Here is a 22,365-nt window from a genome sequence, read left to right as displayed (position 1 = left end):
TATATATATATATATACATACATACATATACATACATACATACATATACATATATATACATATACATATATATATACATACATACATATATATATATATACATATACATACATACATACATACATATATATTTATACATATACATATATATATAGTTTAAAGCCTTGAAAATGGGAGTTGAGGCATAGGCTAATTAATAGGAAATAGTATATAATATGATGCGAGGGCTATGGAGGACCAATTGGTCCTCGAATGGAGGGGGGTTGTCGCTCTTCCCTTTCCCCTCTTTCCTTCTTAGCACATTCCTAATATAAGTCTTTCCAAATCAGAATTTCTAAATATTTTATTCCTCTTTCCTAAATTTGAAATTTTGATTTTATTCTTTTTACTTATTTTAAGTATTGCCAAAAATAAAGTCATAACATTATTATAAATAGAGGATGATGTGCTTAGAGATAGGTGTCTTATTTCTGATATATGAACTCAGGTTTTAACCTTGGTATTTTCCCCTTCGAGGGCTGTATCCGACGTCGAGGTAGTGCTCCGATTGTCTTTCGTCCAAGGTGGTAACCATACCCACAAGCCCGAGTGCTCTCCGGCTGTAGCTTGACCCCGAAAGATATTTATCTTTCCTTCCACCTTTCTTGTTGCTGTCCACCTGCTTCCTAGCCCTACAATAAGCCAACACACCTATTCCTTAACAACCATCGGCTGCTGCCCCCCCTCCAACATGCTGCCAGCCTTCTCCATGCAAGGCCGCAACTCCGCATATTCCATCCCAACAGTCAGCCTCCATTCCGGAACAACCCAATCTTGCTGTCCACTTGTCCAAAATTTCTCCCGTCACTCAGCCGACCCACTTCCAGCAATCTATCTTGCTGTTCAGGTCTTCCGCATCGCTACCAGCGCTTCCCCACTTGCTGCCCTCCTTTTGAAACTGCTGACGAGCTTTCCCCGGTGCTGCCACACCTTCCCTAGCTTGCTTTCCCTGTTGTTGCCACACTTCTTAGTTACTCTAATTATACATATATTGTTCTTTCATGTTTTAGGTTAATTTTTTCTTGTATTTCCATTCAGTACAGCCGCCGACTTCAGGTGTTTCCCTACTAGGGCGGTATTTGAAGGGGAAAAGGTACTTTGATGGTAAATCGTTTTAGGTGGTGACTGTATCCTAAGAATTGAATGGTACGACTATAGTTCGATTCTCCAGAGACATTTATCCTCGACTTTCCTTCTCTGACAACCTTTCTTCTCCTCCACCCCTAGAGTATTTGTTGCCGCCATCGGAGACAACCCCTTACTCGTTTTTCTACAGCCTATGATTCCTTGCCACATCTTTTTCCCTCCCCTTACCTTCCCAGCCTTCCTTATAGCCGCCCCAATTTGTCATCGCTCTTCCCAAGCTCACTCATAGCCGCATAGCCTGTCGTCCAACAGTCGAACATCCCTATAACCCTCACCTCTCCTTGCTGCTGCCACCTTCCCACCTCCTGTTTGACTTCCCTGTTGTTTTCTAGCCGCGGGTCAGCCTTTCTCTAGCCGCTGCTCTGCTACTCAAATACCCATACCTCTCAGTTTCCCCCTCAAACCGCTTAAACCACCTTTGAACCTCGCCCTAGTGGGACATTTGTGTTTGTATTGTCGCTTTTCCTATTTTAGTTGATTGTTTGTGACCGCTTGTTTGAATTTCAATAATAATATCATTGTTTCATTGGGTTTTGGATTTACTTCAGCATCACTTTGGTCTGCCTACTATTCAGTATTAGATAAGCATAACTCTAATATTATATATGTTTTTCCTTCATGTTTTGGGTTTGGTTTTTCATGTATTTTTGTTTAGGACAGTCGTCGACTTTCGGTATTTTTCTACTAGGGCAATATCTGAAGGCGAAAAGATACTTCAGATGTAAATCATTCAAGGTGGTGACCATTTCCCAAGGAATGGTGCTTTATCTGTAACTTGATCCCGCAATGACATCTATCATCTACTTTCCTTTTCTCGCAACCTTTCTTTCGCCTCTACCCTTTCTGTATTTGTTGCACCACCGGAGAACAACCCCTTAATGGTTTTTCTGCAGCCTGCAATTCTCTGCCACATCCTTTCCCCTCTCCTTACCTTCCCAGCCTTCCTTATAGCCGCGCCAACTTGCTACCTTCCAGGCTCCCTCACAGCCACCTAAAATGCTGTCCAGCTGTTAGACATCCCTACAACTCCCACCTCCCCTTGCTGCTGCCACCTTCCCACCTCTGCTGACTTTCCTGCTGTTGTCCAGCAGTTGGTCAGCCTTCCCCTAGCCGCTGCTTGACCTCTCAACCTCCCATACCTCGCAGTTCCCTCCTCCTCAAACTGCATCCACCACTTTCGAACCTCGTACTAGTGGGGTATTTGTTTTTGTGTCGTTGTTTTTCCTAATTTAGTTGATTGTTTGTGACCACCTGTTTGAACCTCAGCAATAATATCATTGTTACATTGTGGTTTGGGTTAACTCCTGTATCACTTGACCCTTAACACTTATGATAACACTAGCATATGATTGAGCATCACTTGAATTTATCTCATGTTGTCGTGGCATTTTTAACTTGTTAAATATATGCTTCATGTAGTAATGAAGAATATCAAGGGTAGTTGTGACAAATAGAGGTTATATCATTATTTTGCAAACGAAATAAGCCAAGCTGAGTAGGAGCTTGTTTGGGTGTGAGCTAATTTAACAAAAGGTCCTGGCTTGACCTTGATTTGAGCTTTTGTTGTGATTTTAAAACTCAAGCTTGTTAACTAAAAACTTGATCGAGCTTAGTTTGAGCTTGTTCATATTATAATTAACGAGCTTTAAATGGAAAGTTAGTTTGAAAAAATGAATGAAAGTTGTCAAGCCTAAATTAGTTGTGTTTAGCAATTAAGACTTTAATAGATTAAAATGAGCTTTATCTTACCGAGCTAAGCATGTTCATCTTGCTTCTCTGTTGGATGCCTTATCAAGCGTTGAGCCTTAATCAAATTATATATTGCGCCTTAATTCACACTCTTAATGAGCATGTTCATAAACTTAAAATGATATTATTCATGATCATAAATGCATTGAGCAATAAATTAATCAAGCTTTTCATTTAACAATTGAGTATTTATAGAAATGTTCAAGATTGATTTGTCAATCAAAGACAATGAACGTGCTTTAATTGAGCCTAGCCATGAGGACTTTGTCGAATGCTTGGTTCATTTGCAACCCCACCTATCCTAATAGAATTTTGTGAAAGATTAATATTAACACAGTTTGTATTAATCTTGCAAATCATCATGTATTTATTTTAATTGATATTTCTTGCTATATGCTATTTTTAAGTCAGATTTGATATTGTTTGATTTTCCTCAAAAGTGTTCAAAAGCTAGAAAAATATATACAATTTTTACATGGTCAGTAGTGGATCAAAGGTGTAATCATTTGATTATAATGTCCTCAAAAGTGTTCAAAAGCTAGAAAAATATATAAAATTTTTACATGATTAGTGGATCAAAGGTGTAATCATTTGATTATAATGTTGATATATGTGGAATTAGCAATTAATAATCAATTATATAGGGGTCTCAAATATACTCTTCGATAGGTTTGATTATCTTGATGGAATTTATTGGTAGTGGTAGTTGCGTTATTTTATTGTTCGGTTATGTTCAGTTGTATTTGACAGAGCATGATTTCTTGTGGTTTTTGTTTCACATGGTTGATTTGATTACTGGGTTAGAGTGTGGCTTGACATGCACGACTTGTAACATAGGATTGCTTTGGATTTTTTTTTATTAATTACTCGAGCTGACTATTCTAGGGAATCCTAAAATTAAATTATGCTTGATCTAAATTTCAATTGAAATTAATTGTGTCAACCGTTTTTATTAACCTTCTTAATTAAAGGAGTTCATAATTAATTAGGATGCATGCAATTTCTACTTTTGGTTAATACAATTTTTTTTTCCCGCAATGTTTGAGTGCAAGTAGGATTTGCAATTATTTTGAGCACAATACAAGTACGAGTTCTATTGGATTTTTGAGGATGTTCTCCTACCTTATTTAGTCTAGATGTTTTGTATTTTTGTAATTCCTTATCTATTTATTCTCCAATTGGTAACTTTGCTGTGCTAGGTTGAGTTTTGATTTTTCTCTATTTAGGTAACTTTGTTCCTTTTCCATTTGTTCTACATAATGTTTATTCGTTTGGTGAAGTTGTTGTTTAGTACTTATGATTGTGGCAAAATTTTGATACGTCAATTTAGTTGTGGAAAGAAATTTTTTTCTCGCAGATTTTATTTCTCTCTTGATTTTTGCTAAAATTCTCAAAATTATCAGATTAATTTGTTATTGTTGATTTTTGAAAATGAGCAGGTGATATGAAAGGGGAGGTATAAGTATAAATTACATGACTTCTAACATATGAAAAATATGAAATAGGAAAGACAAACAAATAGGAAATTTATAAAACAAAAACTATAGGAAAAGAAAATAAATTAATGCTAATAACTTCTTACACTCCCCCTCAAGCTGAAACATAGATTTCAATCATGTTCAACTTGGATTTGAAATCGTCAAACAATGGTCGAAGAAGATTCTTTGTGAGAATATTTACCAGTTGTTCGGTGGAAGGAACGAATGGAACACACATTTCCCCAAAATCAAACTTCTTCTTAATAAAATGATGGTCAATCTCAACATGCTAGGTACAATCATGTTGGACCAAATTATGAGCAATGTTGATGGGAAATTTTTTGTCACAAAACAACTGCAGAGGAAAAGAGACCGACATACATAACTTGCAGAGCATGATGAGCAACCATAGGGTTTCACATACTCCATGGACAGACTGAAATCCGACTTCAACACTATTATGGACAGTCATGAACTGTTTTTTACCTCCATGTGGCAAGGTTTCTCCACACGAAGTTGCACTAACCTGAGGTAGATCGTCGATCATTGACGGACCCGGCCCAATCGATGTTCATATAAACTATAACAGAGAAAGAGGTATGACGAGAAAATAACAAATCTAAGCCCAGTGTTCCTTTCAAGTAATGAAGGATCTCATGTACAACGGTGAGGTGTTGCTCATAAAGATCATGCATGAACTGATTGATAATACCAATGTTGTTACAAATATACAGTTACGAATGAGATAGGTAAACGAGTTTCACTACTAAATGTTGGTAGTGTGTCTTGTTCATCGGAACTGAATTGGGAACATCTGCCAACTTCTAATTGGGATCCATTGGAACAACCATCGGTCTGCAAAGTAGTAGCTTTGTCTCAGTCAGTAAATCTGTTACATATTTGCGTCAGGAAAGGCTAATGCCCCGAAAGGACCGAGCTTCTTCCATAAATAGGAAATACCAGAGCGAACTCAAGTCTTTCATCAAAGGATGCGATTAGAATGCTTTTGAGAGATTCCAAGGCCCACTTGTGAGGATGATGTTGTCGATATAGGTGGTGAGGATGGCAATACAGTCATCAGATGAGTGGCGGAAGAACATCTTGGGATCTAATTGGGCCTAAGAGAAATCATGGTCCACAAAAACTTGTGTAAACTTGCTGAACCAGGCCCGGGGGATTGTTTCAACCCATAAATAGATTTTTTTAGTCTACACGCCTGTCCACAGTAAGAGGAAAATGAGTCCAAGCCAGACGGGAGAGACATGTACACCTCCTCTGCGAGATTGTCGTTGAGGAAACATTCTTGATGTCCAGTTGGAGTAAGGGTTAATCCAAATTCACGACAAGTGATAACAGAACCCGAATGGTTTTCAGTTTAACTACCAGAGCAATGGTCTCTTCATAGTCCACTTCATAAGTTTGTGAATAGTGACCAACCTTGTCTTGTTGTGTTTAAAGGATCCATCAGAGCAAAATTTGGTGTTGAAAATCCACGGGCAACCCATAGCTTTCTTTCCTCAAGGAAGATCAACATCCCAAGTATGAATTTATCGAAAGGCATTTATCTCGTTCATGACTGCCGCCTTCTAGAAAGGGTCAACCATTACTGCCTAAGGCTATCAAAATGACTTGTTCGCGAACAACTCATGTTAGATTCGTTAAGTAGCTCGTGTTTGATTTGTTCGCTAAGCAAACGAGCCGAACACGAACAATTTTTTTTGCGCTCGATATATAAATGAGTCGAACACAAAAGACTTGTTTTTACTCTCTCTCTCTCTCTCTCTCTCTATATATATATATATATATAATGAGTGTTATCTTTAGATAATTTAGTTGAAAACAAGGCTACAATATCTATAATCAATTAAAATTACTAAATAAAAATAGAATAAAATATATTAAATTCTATTTAAATGAACATTTATTATAAATAATAAGATTTAAAACTCGCCCCAACCTTAACAGCTTATGGCTGTGTGATTAGGATCGTCAAAATGACATTGTTCGTGAATAGCTCATGTTCGGCTTGATAAGAAAACGAGCAAAACACAAACCAATTTTTTGAGCTCGATGTATAAACGAGCCAAAGATGACAATGATGTTTTTTAACGAGTCGAACAATAGTCGAGCCTGGGCTCGCTCAAGCTCGGCTCGTTTACACCTAACGACTGCATGATGATGGTTATCAAAACGACTTTTTGTTCATGAATAACTCTTGTTCGGCTCGCTAAACAAACAAGTCAAACCCAAATAAATTTTTTTGTTCGAAATATAAACTAGTCGAACACGAGCAAGGATATTTTTTAACGAGTCGAACACGAGCTCCCGGGTTCGCTCGTGTTCGACTTGTTAACACCCCTAATGCTGCCTCAATAATGGATGGAAGACAACAATCCATCAAGAAAGTGGCAAATGTTTTACAGGTCGATGATAAACTATGGAAAGAGACATATTTTGCCATAGGATATAGTGAGCATGCCTGATTGCGTACCTCAATGGGAGAATTTAACTACTCATTCAGAGCAAAAGTGATCTCTGTAAGTCGAGAAAGTGTCGTTTCAAGAATGTCGGGCGTAGCGAATTCCAAGACTTACCGCGAGACTGGGCTCAAGAGTAGGGGCATTATGACGAGTCTGACCCGAGGGTTTGGTACATTGAGTATTGACATGGAGAGTTGATGGAGGAGATGTTGGTTTGGTTGGTGGTGGATCCAGTGGGATAGATGGTTCCTCGGATTCAGTGATAGTGGGACTAGGTAAACTATCCAACAAAGTCGGAAAAGGAACAATGTATAGAAATTCTAGCTCCCCCTCACTCAACACAATGTTAGGGAAGTAGGGAACACTCTAAAAAAAGAAGACATCAACACTTACATATAGTCTGCTGCTGGTAGGATCAAGACCCCGATAGCTTTTTGAGGTGCAGAATCGTCAAAATGACATTGTTCGTGAACAACTCATGTTCGGCTTGATAAGAAAACGAGCAAAACACGAACTAATTTTTTGAGCTCGATGTATAAACGAGCTGAAGATGACAATGATGTTTTTTAATGAGTCAAACAATAGTCGAGCCTGGGCTCGCTCAAGCTCGGCTCGTTTACACTCCTAACGACTGCATGATTATGGTTATCAAAATGACATTTTGTTCATGAATAACTCTTGTTCGGCTCGCTAAACAAACAAGTCAAACCCAAATAAATTTTTTTGTTCGAAATATAAACTAGTCGAACACGAACAAGGATATTTTTTAACGAGTCGAACACGAGCTCTTGGGTTCGCTCGTGTTCGACTTGTTAACACCCCTAATGCTGCCTCAATAATGGATGGAAGACAACAATCCATCAAGAAAGTGGCAAATGTTTTACAGGTCGATGATAAACTATGGAAAGAGACATATTTTGCCATAGGATATAGTGAGCATGCCTGATTGCGTACCTCAATGGGAGAATTTAACTACTCATTCAGAGCAAAAGTGATCTCTGTAAGTCGAGAAAGTGTCGTTTCAAGAATGTCGGGCGTAGCGAATTCCAAGACTTACCGCGAGACTGGGCTCAAGAGTAGGGGCATTATGACGAGTCTGACCCGAGGGTTTGGTACATTGAGTATTGACATGGAGAGTTGATGGAGGAGATGTTGGTTTGGTTGGTGGTGGATCCAGTGGGATAGATGGTTCCTCGGATTCAGTGATAGTGGGACTAGGTAAACTATCCAACAAAGTCGGAAAAGGAACAATGTCTAGAAATTCTAGCTCCCCCTCACTCAACACATTGTTAGGGAAGTAGGGAACACTCTAAAAAAAGAAGACATCAACACTTACATATAGTCTGCTGCTGGTAGGATCAAGACACCGATAGCTTTTGAGGTGCAGAATATCTGAGAAAGATATATTAGTTTGAGCGGGGATCAAGTGACAGTGTTAAGCCTTATTGGAAGGGTTTTTTACAAAAATCACATGTAGAGTGATTGGCTCGCGAAGGTGTGACAGAGTGCTAAGCATTATTGGAGACCAAGGTGGAAGGTTCGGCGGAAGAAGTGAAGCCGAGCAGGACAAATCTCCATTTTTCTTTGCAACGATTCTCGGTGAATGCCATCCGAGTTAGAGGAAGAGGACACAACCTTCATCGAGATTCGTGTTCAGGCTGGTCATGAATTGGAACACACGATCCTTTTCCACAATTTTTAAGAAGGAAAGATCAGTAGGAGACTCAACTGTATTAGAGATTGCATTCCATCTATAAGACAACCAAGTCATTGTAGTACTAGGTCACCATTCTCGATCCCTGTTTCTCCTCGCAAATGTTATAGAAACATCATAGAATTGGCCAGAATCACCTGCGTCTCAGTAGGTACATGAACGACAGTTCAGAGGGCACTTACAAATGGAAGAGACATGTAACAACGACAATTTGAGGTTTTCTTGGAATTAATCAAACATAATTTGACCATGGAATTGTTCACTTCCCTTGTTGGGAGGTTCACAGATCATACTTATGAGATGACCGAATTTTCCTCGTCCTTTGGCGAATAATGACACATCTTGAAACTATTGGAAGAAATTTGAGCAGTTCAGTTTGTTGGTTGTAATTAAGAAATTTATGTGATTTTCATGTCCTCCAATTTGTAGATAGAGTAAGATATAGGTATCATTCCTCTGGTGGACTTAAGGACACTGTCGAAAGATTGTTTGGTGGTGCTGGTGTCCGTCATGATTCAGACTGAGCCAAAGGTGAGCTTTGGAGGCCGAGACATGGATGGAGGCGATCCCTCGCGCAACTGTCGGCAAAAAATGGCCTACAGGTGAGGATACCGCCGACATAGGGGAGATCTAACAGTTCTAGAAGGAAGACCAACACGCCGGAGGAAGGCTAACGGGAAAGGTGTGCAGTAAGGACTCACAGGAGAAATCTACAGGTAACTCACGATTGTAAGATTTTCACTGGAGAAGCTCGCAAATCTGGAAGGAAAACCATAAAAGGAAAAATGCTGCAGGAAAACTTATGGTAGAATGGTTCAGCGGCTGACAACCTGAAGGGAGGGGAGATCCGGTGGGGAGTTCTTGCTGCTGGAACCTGCAAGTGAAGGCCTGCAGAAAAAGTTTCTGCGGCTAGGGCGAGATCCCGGCTGCTAGGGTACGATTCCGTGGCTCTAATATTATGTTGATTTTGGGAATTGAGCGGGATAATCTTATTGATATGAAAGGATAGGTATAAGTATAGATTGCTAGACTCATAATAAAAGAAATATATAAAATAGGAAATACATAACATGACTCTTAACATAGGAAATATATAAAATAAGAAAGACAAACAAATAGGAAATACATAAAACATGAAATTTTGGAAAAAGAAATAAATCAATTCTAATAACTTGTAACAGTTATCAATTAGGATTTGAACGCTTGTATTACCTATTGCCATTGGAAAGTTTTTTAGCATGATTGATTATTATTATTTTGTCAATTCTCTGTTTTCTTTGCATATAAACATGGCAAACATCATAGTAATTGCATTAGAAAACCTTGATTATGAGTCTTTTTGCATTAAATTAGTATTAGAGCTGCAGGTTGCCACAATGTCAAAGTTTAACCATTTTTACTAACTATGATAACTTAATAGATCATGATGGAGATCAAAGTTTAACCATTTTTCAAAATCAGTTGATTGAATTTATAAAGGCTGGTAGGAATTACTTCTGATTTTTTATTACATTTTTTCATTAATGTGTAAAAGCTTATTCGTTTAATGAGTTTTCTATATGTTTTTAATTTTTATTATTATTATTTTTTTAAATCAAGGTGTTCTTAAAAACGCTCAAAAGCAATTTTTAGATTTCTTCAATATTAAAAAAAAAAACCTTTATTTTAGTTTAACTTATCATACAGATTTTATTACAAATCAAAATATTAATAAATAAAATAAAAGTGATCCCAAATGACACCTAAAATTTTTTTTTTATTTTTTTTTGCGATACCACCATTTTGTGTAAAACAAGAATTGGTGATTTGGCCAATCCAGTTCCCACACATGAATCTGAAATGAATTCCAATCGCAATGATGAACCAGTTCGCTTGGATTTTACTTTTGTTGGAGATGGGTAAATCATGGTGATTGAAAATTTGAAGTCTTTAATAATTCATGGTTGTCAAAATTTTGAAATAGATGATAACAACTAGAAAGGCTGAAGTGAAAGTAAAAAATTGGGAAATTTACATCATACTTCATAATTCTTTTGTATTTACAATATCGAACTCCTAAAGCTTGATATTTTATTTATAACACTTTCGTTTTAAAACTTATGCATGAAAATGTGTATTTTCACTTTTAAAAAGTTAGTATTAATGGTATTTTTGATGTAATGTCAAAGAATTGAGTGTCATGTATGTAAATATGAAGGTCTAGGTGTTAGATATGTAGGTATATAATAATTATGTGGTACGTAAGTAAATGCCTCTAAAAAATTTCTTCTAGTATAAACTATGTATGGTGAACCTCAAGTAAGGTTTGGAAAGTAAAAGAAATTGGTCAAACTAAAATTTAATGGGTGAGTTTGAAGAGGCAGGGAGAAAGGAACTTTCAACAACTTTAGATGAAATGAAAAAAACTTTTATAAAGAAATATTTGCCTTTATCTTCTTGCTAAAGTTTGCTTGAACTTAATTCTCTAAAGAAGTCACTAAAATTGACTGAGTACATGGAAATATTTGAAAAAATAGTATTATTGAAAATCCTAATGTCATGTTTTAGGTTTAGGCACTTTACTATGTTCTATCAGGGGCAGCTTATGTGGTGCGGTGGCGTATTGAAAACGCACCTGACCTGTTTGGGTAAATTATGTTTTAGCAGCTCATGCGTTTTCAAAATGCTGAAGACAGTGTTTTCACACCACAACTGTCTAGGTGCGGTGACAACTCTCTGGCAGCAGTCTGGCTTTTCCAAAAAAATAAAAAATTTGTAATAGTCATTGCACCTAGTTTATAAACAGATTATTTTTAATCAGCTTATCAGCAGATTATTGAATAAGCTGCAGCTGCCCCAAACAGACCCTCAATTGGACATGCTTATTAACATGTCTTATATATTAATCGAATAAATTTTAAAATTTCATGCTTTCAAGTTGAATTTGTTGCACTCAATACATCAAGTTTTTTGCTAGGATATTGTAAAGTGTTATCAAACTAGTAATTATACTAGTTCTTCCCTAGCAGAAATCTGGATATAAATGTTGGGGATGAAGATAGAGAAATTAATGATTCGGGATTTGTTGGTTAATTTGTTGAAGAGATTAGTAATTCTTAGGTTGTTTTAATGGACAATTTTTTGAATAGCATGCCTTAATTTATACCTGTTCATACAATTGAACTTGTTTGGAAGAAAACTACAATTTCTTAGTCTATTACAAGTAGGAGAGAAGCTTGACAGACTATTGATTGATAGTGAGAGTTGTATGAATGGTGTTTGAGTTTGCCTTTAATTGCGCATGAGTTTAAAACATGAACTACATTGACAATTATGATGGACCAATATGTATACATGGAGGACATGGACATGACATAGAGACATACATCTGCACATATATTTCTAAAATTTATCGGCAACTATTTATTTGACATGATGTTTAACAACTAAGCATGCTAACTAAATAAAAACAGTTTGGTTCATTTTTGGTTTTATCCAGACAATGAAACCTCTGCATATCATTTAAGGACTTTAATAGTTCTTGGATCATCATAATTTCATTTACGTCATGTATGAATAGTTCATTAGAACATGCTGAATTAACAAGTAGATGAATTATTTAGGAAAGAATTTATTAGATAAGACATGAGTCCTTATGCTGTATCTATTGGAACCTACACCTAAGAAGTTTACTTGTTTGAGTTTGTTTAGACAGTAGGATTATCTGTAAAATCATTGATGAGTATTTTTTTTCCTTTGGATACGATGAATGTTGTAATGCTATTTTTAAAATTGATTTGAAGAGGTATACCATTAAGCTAGAATGAGAGAAGATGGTGCCTTAAAATATGCTTTTAAACTTGAAGATAGATATTAGGAGTAATGTTTTTTTGTGACTCCATCTGTTATCTTTTAAGATTTTGCTGTCTGGAAATGGCTTTTTACTGTTAAGATTAAGGTGTGATTAATTTGGCTTAATTTTTTTAATATACATGACATTTGGATTTTTCATGGTTTGGCTCTTTTTTATTGACGTTTTGTTAAAGTGCTTAGTGCTGCAATGGCTTCAATTACAAATTGTAATAACTTGAATTAATAAAAAATAAAAATAAGTAAATAAATAATAATAATAATGTCATTAAGAATTTTGAATCGGTTGGAGTAACTGTCAGATGATTTTGTCTTTTGATGTCGGAGGGATTGAACGGGATGCATTTCTTCGTATCAGCTGAGAGAGAGAGAGAGTGAGAGTGAGAAATATAGTAGAAGAGGAAGGAAGGGTCGCATGTTACCCTAGCAGAGACGACCAGAGAGATCGAACACTTATCTAGGGTTAGAAGCGTTGCCATTCTGTGCGGATTCTTGCGAGAGAAAAAAGTCGAAGGAGAAGAACTACGTTGCGTTCTTTCTGTGCAAGAGAAGAGGAAGAATCGAGGGCTCCTAGTGCGGGTGCATGTGCGAGTAGTCAACGATGTCGCTTGTTGTGGTTTCACCTCAGATTGTTGTGGTCGGCGTTGCATTGTGACGACATGTGTGGAGGAGAATCAATCGACGTTGAAGAAGGGGAAGGAGAAGGCAAGGACTCGGCCTTGCGTGTGAAGTGGACAGCCAGCCCGATGAACCCTAGTCGAGTGACTCTGGTGTGAAGATATGGGTGGTATAAATGTAAAAAAGTAAAGTTAAAGTGTAAGATATGTAAATACATAGGAATTGGGTGGTATTCCCCATATTTTTATTATCATTATTATTATTATTATTAATGAGAATTTTGAATGTTAAATCCTAAAATTTATATAAGCCGATATGAGAAATTTGAATGTTAAATCCTAAAATTTATATAAGCCGATTTCAAACATAGGATTTGGCAATAATTCCCATGATTCTTACCAACTAAACTATGACACCCACATGCTAATTAATTTTGCTTCATCATTGTAATTTCACAGGTATCGCGCCATTACAAGTGCTTATTATCGCGGAGCTGTGGGTGCATTACTTGTGTTTGATGTCACCCGTCGTGCAACATTTGAGAACATTGTACGTTGGCTGAGGGAATTAAGGGAGCATACAGATCCAAACATCGTCGTTATGCTCGTCGGGAACAAGTCTGACCTCCGTCATCTCGTCGCAGTATCAACCGATGATGGCAAAGCATTGGCGGAGAGGGAGTCGCTGTTCTTCATGGAGACATCTGCTCTCGAGTCCACCAATGTGGAGAATGCGTTTTCTGAGGTTTTGACACAAATCTATCGAATTGTGAGCAGAAGACCAGTCGAAGCTGGGGAAGATGCAGCATCTGCTGTTCCAAGCAAAGGTGAGAGAATTGATATTAATGATGATTCTTCTAGAAAGAGATTTGGATGTTGTTCTAATTAGGTTGGAGCTGAACAGACGGAAATTTGCAGGTAACCTGTTAAGTATTCTAATCACGAAAGCTATAGATGTTCTAGTTTCATTGCATTATTTGTTTCATCTGGCAAGAAATTATAATAGATGCAGATTTTATTTTGATAGACCAATTTGAAAGGCCTGCTGCTGTGTTGGAAATTTGGCCTATGGAGTTTATTATTGTATGCAAATTTCTGTTTCGAGCCAGATGAGTATGAAATTTATTTCACTTTATTGTTTTTTGGCTTAATCTGCTTCACTTTTAGACTAAAAGGTTTGGCCTGAACATTCTTTCGGATTCAGCTGAAAATTTTCTTCAAAATGTTTTTTGGGTATTAGTTTTGGCTATGATTGTCCATTAATTCAATCTATTGTGTTGTCTTGAGTTAGTGGGTTTGATCTTTGCCATTGAAGATTGACCTGCCATTCATTTTCTTGATAATAACTTCTATATATTCTGTTAGCAGTTGTGTTATAGAAAGTTATTTGATTAATTCATGTTTGAATATTGAGAATGATATTATTATTTTTAATTTATTTATTTTTCTGAATAGTTTCGATCAGGCTTGTGCCCTAGAGCCTTGGTTACTGTCTCCTTTAACCTTACAGGTTATCTCATCTAAATCTAGATTTAACTTGGGTTAAGAAAACACTGGGAAACAGCCCAATCCAAGTTCAGGCAGTAGATTTTACCTAGCCTTAGACCCTGGTTAACTAGTGAACCCAATGATCACCTCATGTTAACTTGGTCAACAAGTACCCTCTCTTGATTATATATGTTGTCTGCTCAGTCACGTGGGTCAAATTTAATGAAGTTGAGTTAAAAACTCAATTCAAGTTTAGCTTTAGTGAAATACTCAAACTTTGGGCCCACGTAACATGGGGTTAGTGGATCCCTTAATTTTAGGTCAACATTTAGCGTAAAGATTTTGACTGTTGCTGAAATTGACATAAATGACACTAAGGCTATATTTTTGGACTACACCTTTCTTGGTTTATTGCCTAATCCAACCTAAATAGCGCCTAACCTACATAGGCATAGAAGAGGATATTAATAGAGCTATTGTGAGCCTAGATATAGAGATTCAATTATTTTGAATTATGAATGATAAATAAGAATTGAGATGGAAGCAGAATAAGTTGAACGAAATAGGTCCTTTCCCAATTCATCAATTTCTCCGACCACCAACTGATTTCCATGCACATGTTGTCATTGAGATAATAAAAAAGTTTTTATCTTGGCTGAAGTGATGTTGATATTTTCTTAAAGACGATCGTAGTCCTTCATGATGCGTCTATAACCATGTTGAAAGCCAAATTATTAGATCTTATTTCTTAAGTTGGGCTTAGGAATGCTAAGAAAATTAATATGATGTATATTGCAAACAATATTTTAGCTTGAGAGGTAATAGATGGTTTGCATCCACCTTTTTTCTATTGATTTTTTTTTATATATAATTGTTGTAAGGAAGATCTTATTATTTAGCTTGCCCATTCTTTCTACATTGTAAATATTAGGCTCTAAGATGAGATTTGATGAACTTTGTTAGAAATTCTCTTAAAATATTCCATAAATAGTTTTCTTTCATTTGCGTGAATGCTAGAAAGTTGGGAAGATTCCTTGATGATTTTTCTAATAATAATAAAATGGTCATTAAAAAGCCTATCCAACTTAATAAACTATTGTGAGTTTTATGAAAAGCTTAGAAAGCTTGACCTTTGAAGAAGGCAAAAAGGATCAAGTGGAAAATCACATTAAAGATACATTATATGTGTGATAGACCTATAGTATTTAATATGCTCTGGGGGGTAAATTGAGTCATTTATCTAACTTAAATTCGAGTAGCTTCTGTTGTTAAGGGATGATATTGGTGAGAATTAATGTCAATCATGAATCTCTAGAGGGAAGTCTAAGGAGGGTGGTGAGTGATCATTGCGTTTAAGGCCAAGAAGTAGTTTCGACTTTCAAAATAACTTGTTTTTAATAGAATAAGGTTGCTTGAATGAATCAAACCATCAGAAGGTGGAGGAAATGATACTATGTTATATAAGTACAAAAGATAGGTTTTAGAGTTTCCTTATCATGTAAAAAGTTGATATCCTTTCAAAACTTCCGAATTAAGAATTACCATAATGGAGCAGTTTTGGGATAAGTAGTCTCTTTAAAGTTATACAAAAAAGTAACGAAAACATGAGTTTCAACTTGGTATGCAACAAATTGTGTTTACATGATATGATGTGTTATGATTAACGGTCTATTTGGGGCAGCTGCAGTTTATTAAAAAATAGATTTGAAGCTGCTGAAAAATGATCTTATGTTCAAAAATTGTGGTGGTTATTACTAATCTTTTTTTTTTTGTTTTGAAAAAGTCAGATCACAAGTAAAAAACTGTCACCGCACCTAGTCAGGACATGTGGGAAAATTACCCAAACTGACAAAATTACGGTGTGGTGCTGCACCGCCACCGCACCATCACCCCAAATGGACCCTAATATTACAGCATAAAGTACTAAGTATAATGTCTTATTATAGGATGAACTAAGCAAAAGTTATTGGGTATGTGATGTCTCGAATCCTAAGAGGGTGACTCAGAATTAATTAATATGGTTGAGCTCCAATGTGACTTATTATGGGCATCTTGAATAGGCTTTCATTTAGGAGAAAAAAATGGTTTAAGAAGGAACCAAATTTTTTATGAAAATTATAGAAAAAAAAATATTGTATTGTGCAATTAAAAGTTTAAAAATATAATAATGAATACTTTTTTAGTTTAGTAGACATCCCTTTAGAGGTTCGTAGTTAAGCGTGTTTATAGTGAAGCTCTCCTTAAGTGGCCTTCTAAGAAGTTACATAACAAAGAAAAAAATTGTGAGATTTAGTTTGGTATGGGGCCAACACGGCCAAAATGGACATTATCTTACCTATTTTGTATGGGAAGTTGTAATTAATGACTCCTAAATTTGATAAATAAATTTTACTTTGTGGGGAACTTTTTTTAGATTATGCACAATATTTCATCCTAAAGGATGTTACAAGAAAGTCACTAATATACAATAAAGATACATTTATTGTTATTATTAGATAATTGATTTCATGTACCATGTGTGACAATGTTTGAAGATAATAAAGGTGAAAATTCAACTTGATGATGAGTGATCACTACATGAACATTATCAACCCCTTGATATACAATATGTTTGGAAGGAGGAAAGACCTAATGAGGTTTTAACATGATTGTCTTAGATAATTGCTATAAGGCTCCTCATACAATAAATGTATTCCTAAACATATTGGACAAAGTGCCCTCAATAATAATGTTTTTGCTAGTAGGAGGCTGAGAATAATGCTAGCTATGGCATTCTTAGTTCATAGAACTGTTCCCTTTTTTTCAAGAATTAGAGTGATATTCCCTATGCTATTGGTGTTTTGCCTATTCATTACTATGACAATGTCACGATGTTCTAGTTGTCGAATAATTATTGATCTCTAGTCAATCAATTATATTAGGATTCTTGTTACGTGGTGCCAAATTCATACTGGAGTTCATATTGGTAAAGAAAGCGACTTTTATCGTCTTTGCTTTGAATGATAGTTCATAGAGGGGCAGAACCATCATTATTTTTCTGGGTGGGCAAAATCACCAAATATTTGTTTTTAGTATTGGATAAAAAATATATCAGGGGATTATATAATGAAAATTGTTTTTATAGGGAAATCTCAAGCTTTAGGAGGGTATAATCATAATAAAGTTTGACTATTAACTTTAATACCACTGAGAAGAAAAAATAATAATAATAAGAACACTCATAATATTAAATTTAATACCACTAATAAAACATGTGACAAAAGAACTATCATATAATTAGATTATATGGTGGCAAATATACTTGCTATCCAAATAAAAAATAATAATAATTTTTACTATATTTAAAATAAATGACCTAATATGACAAAAATGAGTATTAGTAATATCTTATCTCCAATCCCCATAATTAAATTAATTATACAAATACCATATAATTGAATTAAAAAATTGCCTTATCTGACCAAACAAGATACTAACTTTGTTTAAGATGGCAACCAACCAGTAGAACTATTCACATGCTCCCTTCCCTTCTTTAACTTGATAAAACACATATTTAATGCTTAAAATCTTCTAAATCTTCCTACGCTGAGGCCGGCCGCAGGCCGCGGCCAGCCTTCAATATCTTCTTAGCTGAGCTCAGGTGGGCCCGGTGTCACATTTTTTATTTTCATTTACATACTTTTCACTCCATTTCTATGTATTTAACTGTTTATATATCTAACAATAAACTTTTACTTTTTTTTTTTTACATTTATGACATCCAAATCTTTCATGTCACATGAAAAATGCAACCATTTTCATTTTTAAAAAGTGAAATGCATTTTAATGGAAGAGACAAAAAGTCCCACATCGGCTAGGTATAGGGTCGAAAAACAGTATTTAAGTCCTGGGCTGTCCACCACCCCGAAGAGCTCTTTTGAGAGGTGACATTAAGGTGACTTGCTCGTAGAAATTGTATGAGTTGAATTCTAATACCACTCCTTTTTTAGGTATGTAGATATTTTAACACTTTAACTAATTTTTACCTTTATACCATTCAAATCTTTTATATCACTTCAAAAATATTATGAGTTTAACATTTGAAAAGTGAAATAGTCCTCATGCATGGGTAAGACTGGTAAGGTGGCATGTTTGTAAAAATTGAACTATGGGGTTGGATGTGTAAATACTAAATACATAAGAATTGAATGGTATTTATGTAAATTTCTTTTTTTTATTATTTTTTTATTGAATATTTTGGCCAATTAATGATATTCATATGTTGCCTATATTTCATTGTCAGCAACTCAGCAAAGCAATAATTAGCTGGAAGGATCAGAATATTTATCTTATCTTCTTACATTTGCAATTAGTTCTTCTCATTTATTGAATTTTGAGTTTATTAAATTGATTAGCATTAAATTATGATTATGTTTGTTGAGAAATCAACATAAATTGTGGTAATAAAGATTTGAGGGATAATTAATTCATCTCAAAACTGTCTTTTATGAGTTTCCTTATTTATTTATTATTTCAACTAATATATAATTTATGAGATATGATAAAATATAATATATGAGTTTCATCCTATAAATTTTAAAATGAATATTTTATTATGATAAAAAAAAATGCATGCACTCATCTATCTATCTCGAAGAGCTCTTTTGAGAGGTGACTAGTGGTATCAGAATAGATTACTGTATGTTAGATGTATAGACTCTTCATGGTCCAGTGGGGCATTCGGTGAAGCCGATCCGTGACGAGGGCGTCACGTGATTGGGTGGAGGAGAATATTACAGACAAAAAATTTCACATCGGCTAGATGTAGGGCCGAAAAACAGTATTTAAGTCCCGGGTTGCCCACCAAACCGAAGAGCTCTTTTGGAAGGTGACATTAAGGTGACTTGCTCATAAAAATTGAATGGGCTGAATTCTAATACCAATCCTTTTTTAGGTATTTAGATATTTTAACACTAACTATTTTTACCTTTATACCATTCAAATATTTTATATCACTTCAAAAGTATTATAAGTTCAACATTTAGAAAGTGAAATAGTCCTCATGCATAGGTAAGACTGGTAAGGTGGCATGTTTGTAAAAATTGAACTATGGGGTTGGATGTGTAAAAACATAAGAATTGAATGGTATTTATGTAAATTTCTTTTTTTATTATTTTTTTATTGAATATTTTGGCCAATTAATGATATTAATATGTTGCCTATATTTCATTGTCAGCAACTCAGCAAAGCAATAATTAGCTGGAAGGATCAGAATATTTATCTTATCTTCTTACATTTGCAATTAGTTCATCTCATTTATTTTTAGTGAATTTTGAGTTTATTAAATTGATTAACATTAAATTATGATTATGTTTGTTGAGAAATCAACATAAATTGTGGTAATAAAGATTTGAGGGATAATTAATTCATCTCAAAACTGTCTTTTATGAGTTTCCTTATTTATTTATTATTTCAACTAATATATAATTTATGAGATATGATAAAATATAATATATGAGTTTCATCCTATAAATTTTAAAATGAATATTTTATTATGATAAAAAAAAATGCATGCACTCATCTATCATGTAAAAGATATGCTATATATCCCAAAAATTTATCAAGGTTATAACATAGGTATTTGGCTTTTATGATTTTTTTTGGGGGATTTATTTATTTAAAAATACTTTTTTTACATATTTAATAATTAAATTTCATTATTTACAAAATATAATACTCTGTTAATGGAACTCGATGAAACCCTCAAAGATGAAGATGGAAGTTGTGATGAGGCATCACAATCTCATTGAACTACGAAGGGACATGAAAGTTACAAAATAATTGTGAATGAATGGGCATCACTTGGATTGACTGCGAGTGAAAAATGAAGAAGAGATGAGAAAAGACTGATAGGACCTCAATGGAAAGAGGCTTCAAATGATTGACAATTTGTGGAGGAGGAAAAAGAGATTGAATGGGCATCAATTGGATTGGCTGAGAGTGAAAAATGAAGAAGATATGGGAAAAGACTGATAGGACCTCAGTGGAAACAGACTTCAAATGATTGACAATTTGTGGAGGAAAAAGAGATTGAATGGGCATCAATTGGATTGGTTGCGAGTGAAAAATGAAGAAGAGATGAGAAAAGACTGATAAGACCTCAGTGGAAAGAGGCTTCAAATGAGCAATGAGATTGGACCAGAGGTGTGTAGAAGATGAGTTCAACAAGATCTTGTTCCATCTCAATTGGTCTTCACCTTTCACTGAGGATTTCATAAGTTTTATAATAAATATCAAAGTTTATGCTTAAAATGTTTATGATTAAAAACACCTCATGACTGAGTTCAATGTTAGGTCAGAATCAAGCATATTACATAATCAAAATTCACAACATATTTAGAAGAAATATAGGCCAACAGTCGAATTCGATCAATATGACAGGGCAACCTGATAAACTAGCTCTACCGACTTCAACTGGCTCATTTGAATGGCATGACATATGTGAATTCAAGTTAGCTTACTCATTTATAGTAATCTACCAACAACTTGCCAAAACAATTTGGCAGATCAATTTGATGAGCTAATTCAATAGGGCATGACAACTTCTTCCCTTCGCCTTATAGCAAAAAGACTCTACTATTCAAAATGCACAATGCACCATGCTACATCATTGCTATTATTTTGATATATTTTCTCTTTGTCATGTAGCCATTTACGTAACCACCCTTGGAGGCCTATTCAAACTTATAGATATGAAAGGCAAGGTAAGAGGAAGATAGCTCTCTCTCTCTCTCTCTCTCTCCCTCTCTCTCTCTTCCCCCTGCTCTCTCTCTCTTTCTTCTTTTGAAGTGATCATATTGGTTCTTTCTTATTTAAACTCCATATTATATATATAGTTTTTCTTTGTAAACATCATGTTTTGGGAGTTTGCAATGCAACATATGAATTAATTAAAGAAGCAAATGATGTTGATGATTCAAGAAGAACTGGAGTGTATGACTAAGGTGACACCTAGAGTTCAAATGTCATCCTATTCTTCTGAACCAATATTTCAAAAAGGAGAAATGCTAGTAGCAAGAACAAGGAGGGCTCTGTCATTGACGGATAGTGAAGATTGTCCCCTTTAGATCAAGAAAGGGAGAGGAGAAGTGAAGATTGTAAGAGGAGACAGTCATTATAGAACATATTTTCTAGGGAGATTACAGTATAAGTATTAGAGAAATTCAATATTTCATTCTCTTTAGCCTTATAAGATGATACGATCCTATTGATCACATTACATCTTTCAAATAAGTTGTTTATCTTTTGAGAACAAATGATATGTTGAAATATATATTTTTCTTTATTATAACTTTAAAGAAATCAGCTATTTTTTTATTTAATAATCTACTTTCAGGACTTACAACATCTTTTAAGGAGGTCAAAATATCTTCATTGCACAATTTATAATTGCTCATAAGCCATGAAGGAGTTCACAAGCTTTATTATAAATTTATCAAGAGCCAAATATGTCTTTGCAAGATTTTGTTACTCACTTTTAGTGAGAGATTTTAAAAGTGAAGTATTTTGAGCCAATAGTTGCTCATGTTTCTTTGGATTGGGGCCAATAGGAATGTCCATTTTACTATGCTCTTGGGTTGTAGATACATTGATTGAATTGTTGTAGCCGGCTAACTGTCTATCTCAATTGAGAAGTACAGTTCATAATGGAGTTCATCATTCATAGAATACATATGGAGGGAAGAGGTTGCCTTGTTGAATGACGAATAAAAAAGAAATTTGAAAAGGTCATTTTAGTATTTTTGAGGAGCAAATTTATTTTGATG

General features: G+C 35.0%; 1 protein-coding gene across 1 annotated transcript in view; it reads left to right on the top strand.

Annotated features, from left to right (window-relative positions):
• LOC110021662 (ras-related protein RIC2-like) overlaps positions 1–14,238 on the top strand; it is a 35,506-nt gene extending 21,268 nt beyond the window's left edge. Inside the window, exon 2 of the mRNA XM_020720246.1 lies at positions 13,532–14,238. Coding sequence (XP_020575905.1) covers positions 13,532–13,961 — 430 coding nt within the window. The 3' untranslated portion in view covers positions 13,962–14,238. The remainder of the gene's footprint in view (positions 1–13,531) is intronic.
• The last annotated feature ends 8,127 nt before the right edge of the window (positions 14,239–22,365 follow it).

Source organism: Phalaenopsis equestris, unplaced genomic scaffold, assembly GCF_001263595.1.
Source record: "Phalaenopsis equestris unplaced genomic scaffold, ASM126359v1 Scaffold000137, whole genome shotgun sequence".
Classification (NCBI taxonomy): domain Eukaryota; kingdom Viridiplantae; phylum Streptophyta; class Magnoliopsida; order Asparagales; family Orchidaceae; genus Phalaenopsis; species Phalaenopsis equestris.
Note: the sequence above shows the minus strand (reverse complement) of the source record. Positions and strands in the feature narration are given on the sequence as shown.